The 4,385-nt window shown below is 28.9% G+C and overlaps 1 protein-coding gene across 1 annotated transcript; it reads right to left on the bottom strand.

The window, feature by feature from the left end:
* Positions 1-222: 222 nt before the first annotated feature.
* LOC111886365 (probable indole-3-pyruvate monooxygenase YUCCA10) lies at positions 223-3,254 on the bottom strand. The gene is made up of 4 exons (XM_023882595.3): positions 2,564-3,254; positions 1,488-1,721; positions 1,232-1,360; positions 223-595 (listed from the first exon to the last, which is right to left on the bottom strand). The coding sequence occupies exons 1-4, from the start codon at positions 3,197-3,199 to the stop codon at positions 425-427; spliced, it is 1,170 nt and encodes a 389-aa protein (XP_023738363.2). The 5' UTR covers positions 3,200-3,254; the 3' UTR covers positions 223-424.
* Between the last annotated feature and the right edge of the window lie 1,131 nt (positions 3,255-4,385).

Raw genomic sequence — 4,385 nt, 5'->3', positions numbered from 1 at the left:
TTAAGTTAAAGTATATTTTTCTATTATAAACAAAGAAAATTAAAGGTACATTGGTATATTTTGTTTGGTATATTTTGTTAGCTTACTATTTGATTGAATTGCATACAGTTACACTTTATTTATATCACAAAATTTATTGATTAAATTTCTGCAGCAACATGTAACTTCAAACCATTGTTATCAAACAAATATCACAATGTTATTTCTAGTATAAAAGATATATAAAAAGAAAAAGACGATAGATATGTGACATTGTCAAATCAAAAAACAAAATCATTTTGAGTTTTATGTAGACAAATGCAACATGCATAGTCGTATTTTAATTAAGATAAAAAAAAAAAACAAACACAAGTCTTACTAAACAATAATAAAACAAAACCAGCTATCAAAATATGCATTTAATTTTAAATCAAAGATAGTGATTTTATTTTGAGATTAGATTAAAAATGTGATCAGCTATATTTTGGGCATCCATGGCAGCTCCATATAGGCCTCGTCTTGCAAGCCCAACACAATAAAGGCCATTCTCTCCTTTCCAATGGTTTGGAAATATTAGTTTTGGTAGTCCATCTTTCTTTAAAAGACAATCATATCCCTGCATTTTTCAAAATCAAAAGAACTTATTTATTAATTTGTTGTAGTGTCTTATTTTTAGTTTTCCGATTAGAAGTTTATAGTTTAAAAATTTTATTCAATTATAGCAATATTACCAAAAATATAGCAATTTTCACTACTATATTTAAACAACTTAAAATACAAAGTCATAATTGTGTAGAGTTTTCTAAACCAAATCCCTTATCATGAAAAAAAATTGTAATTTGTAATAAAAAAATATATGAAAATATGACGCCTACGACAAAAAAAATAAAAAAATAAAATAGAATTACATGATGTTTCTTACATTTAACCACTAAATATATGACTTTTAACTAAAGTCGTTATAACTTTATAACTGTACTAAATATATGACTTTTAATTAAAGTTTAGTCAAACTAGTTGATAAAATATCAGCAGCAATAAAGACATGATTAAGATGATTCACATTTTCTTTGTATTTTTGTCACCATTTGATGATTTATGTTAGTTTATTGAAACAAAGATAAATAAACCTAACAAAATTGTTATGTTGTGAACTTATATGATAAAGCTATAAATATGAAAGTGACGGGTGACTAGTAACTAGTGAGTGGTCTTTTGTTGGGATATGCGACTGGAGTGGAAGACCATTTACCTGAAGCCATAAATGGGTTGATCTTTTAAACCCAGTAGCAAACAAAATTACATCAAATTGATGGCATTTCCCGTTCTCAAAAACAACCTCATTTCCTCCACCTGTTATGCTTTTTAAAGCAGGCAATACCTGTTTGTTTACATCATCTAATTAGAACTGAATCACTATCAATCATGTTGTTAACAACCACATACATAAGTATATACTAATAGTAACTTGTTAATTATGAAAATTAAGAAACCATACATATACATACCTGTATCTCACGGGACTTTATCTTTTTGAAGGTGCCAACATTGATGACAGGGTATTTACCATCTCTTACTTTGAGAAAAAAAGGACCTTCTTTCGGCCTTTGGATCCCGTATTTTGTTAGATCTCCATACGTTAACTTACTCAGCAATACCAACAACGAATCCACCAAATATAGCGGTACAAACTTCAGTAACATCAATCCAATATTTACCGACCATCTTGACACGATATGAATCTACATCACCAACATATACTTACAATATAAAAACCATTGTTGTATATAATCTACTCTAATAAATGAAAGTTTTTTTTTGCCAAATGTTACACTGTCATTCAATTTGCCAAATGTCACTTTGTAGTTATTTTGTATTAATTTCTTTTCCACATATCATTTTATTGGTTTTTCTATTTTGATAAATTTCACATAATAATAATTTAATGTTAAAATTACAATAAATGTAGTAATAAATGAATATCAACTTTATTAGTGGACTTATTTTCTTATTTTAAAATTTCTAAAATTAAAGTTCATTAGTTTCTTTTCTTTATTTATTTAAATTATTTGTTTAAATTTAAAAGATAAAAAACATTTTCATTATAATAATACATTATTTTTCTTAATTTCTTATAAATTCATAGTTTTCAAATATTTTGACATTTGTATATAACTTTTTTTTTTAATTAACCCATGTAATACATAGGTCTCACAACTAGTAATAATATAAATTGATGCAACAAATACAAGTTGCTAGAGGAATATTGTACTTTTATGCTTATAATCTCGTAAATCCTTTTAATAAAAGTTGGATAATTAACCGTAATAATATAATTATTGTGATATCGTATACAAATTCAATTGGACAACAAACTCTGAAAAAGTCAACTTGAGCTAAGTATATTCTAATCACCATTATTATCTACTTGTTATTTAATCGGATTTGACTATTACTAAACAAAAAAGTCAACGTTCTGTATTTGCAACGAAAAACTAAAACTCTGCAAAATTATGTTCAAACTAAAACACGCTTTTTCCCTCACAAAATCAGTAAATATAAATAAAAGCTTATAATTAATTACCGGACTTCGGACAACAATGGAGGTTTTTGCACCATGGTTAGCTAGATCAAGTGCAATTTCCATGCCGGAATTTCCAGCTCCGACGACCAAAACCTTCTTTTTTTCGTATACATCGCCGGATTTATATTCCGTTGAATGAATAACTTCACCTTTAAACTCACTCAAACCTTCCACCTCCGGTATAAAAACATCGCTGGTTTCTCCGGTAGCCACAACCAAAAACCTCCCCTCATAACGTCGTACCTCCTCCTCCGCATTCTGACCACCAATTCTCTTCGCCTCCACATTCCATCTCTTTCTATCTTCGTCGTACTTCGCAAACTGCACGAGGTTCCCGAAGATAGGCTTAATATTGAAATGAGATGCGTAATCGTCCAAGTATTTCAAGAAATCGGCTCTAGAGACATAAGTCGGAAAAGTTTCAGGAAAAGGGAAGTGAGGAAGCTGACAGAACTTTTTGGCTAAATGGAGGTGAAGCCGATGGTATGACTTCTTGTTGAATAATGAAGCAATACAGTCTTCCCTTTCAAGGATTCTGTATGGAATTGAGAGTTGGTACAGGCAAGCGGCAGTGGCGAGGCCGGATGGACCAGCACCGACGATGATCACCACCGTTTCTTCAACCCGGCTATTCATTTTCCTGCCGGCGATCGATGGGGATCTTGACTTTCTAACAAAGCCCCTCTCTCTCTCTGCCTCTATATATATATATATATATATATATATATATATATATATATATATATATATATATATATATATATATATATATATATATATATATATATAAAAGTTTGATCCTGTGAGAACTAAAAAATAAGTGAGAACCATGGGACAAACCTTACCGCATGATCGAAAACATTTTAATTTTATCTATAGTCAATATCTCGCGAGATTATATGACATTTTTGAAAATATGTGCAAGATTTTGGTATTTTCGGTAAATGTTAATTGCAAATAGTCAATATCTCGCGAGATTATATGACATTTTTGAAAATATGTGCAAGATTTTGGTATTTTCGGTAAATGTTAATTGTTTGCAGGTTAAATAGGTAGAAGAAAAAACTTCTCCTTCTCAAACAAATGAAAAAATAAATAAATAAATAAAAATGTTGAAACTATATAGCTGTTATTTTTTTTTTGAAATTTTTAAATAAAAACATATAAAAGTAAACGAAAGTAAATAATAAAATCCACTTAAATGACGTTTTATGTAGGTTCGTCGCAAGTGATTAAATATTCGAGTCTATATTAATTACCACGGACATGGGTCGTATATAAACGCACAACGACCAAGTATTAAGTTTGACGTTTATGTCCTTGACGGAATGGATGGTGGAAATTATACTCGCAGTCATCACCAGAACCGATATATATATATATATATATATATATATATATATATATATATATATATATATATATATATATATATATATATATATATATATATAGTCTTAAGTGTAAATCAAATAAATGCTCATTAAAACACAATTAAGTATTGTTTTTAAGAAAAAAGTAAAAATGATATTAATGTGTAATACAGTTTTTTAATGGACTGATTGTGTCGCCCAGGATTTCAAAAGTTATAACGCATGTTCTTTAAAACATAATTAAGTAAAAGAAAAAGGGAAAATGATATTAACAAGGGTAATGCAGTCTTTTAGTGGACCAGGGGAACAAAACTGTGATCTATTCAAACTACAGGGAATGACATATCAATTTTTTAAAAGTTGGACGAAACCTACGTTTCTAACAAAACCACGGGGACCGTTAATGTAACTTAATTTACACTTAAATTATAAAAGCGTGAATACTGAAG

The sequence above is a fragment of the Lactuca sativa genome, chromosome 9 (assembly GCF_002870075.4).
Source record: "Lactuca sativa cultivar Salinas chromosome 9, Lsat_Salinas_v11, whole genome shotgun sequence".
In the NCBI taxonomy this organism is placed as follows: domain Eukaryota; kingdom Viridiplantae; phylum Streptophyta; class Magnoliopsida; order Asterales; family Asteraceae; genus Lactuca; species Lactuca sativa.
The sequence above is the reverse complement of the archived record's forward strand: the minus strand, read 5'-3'. Positions and strand labels throughout refer to the sequence as shown.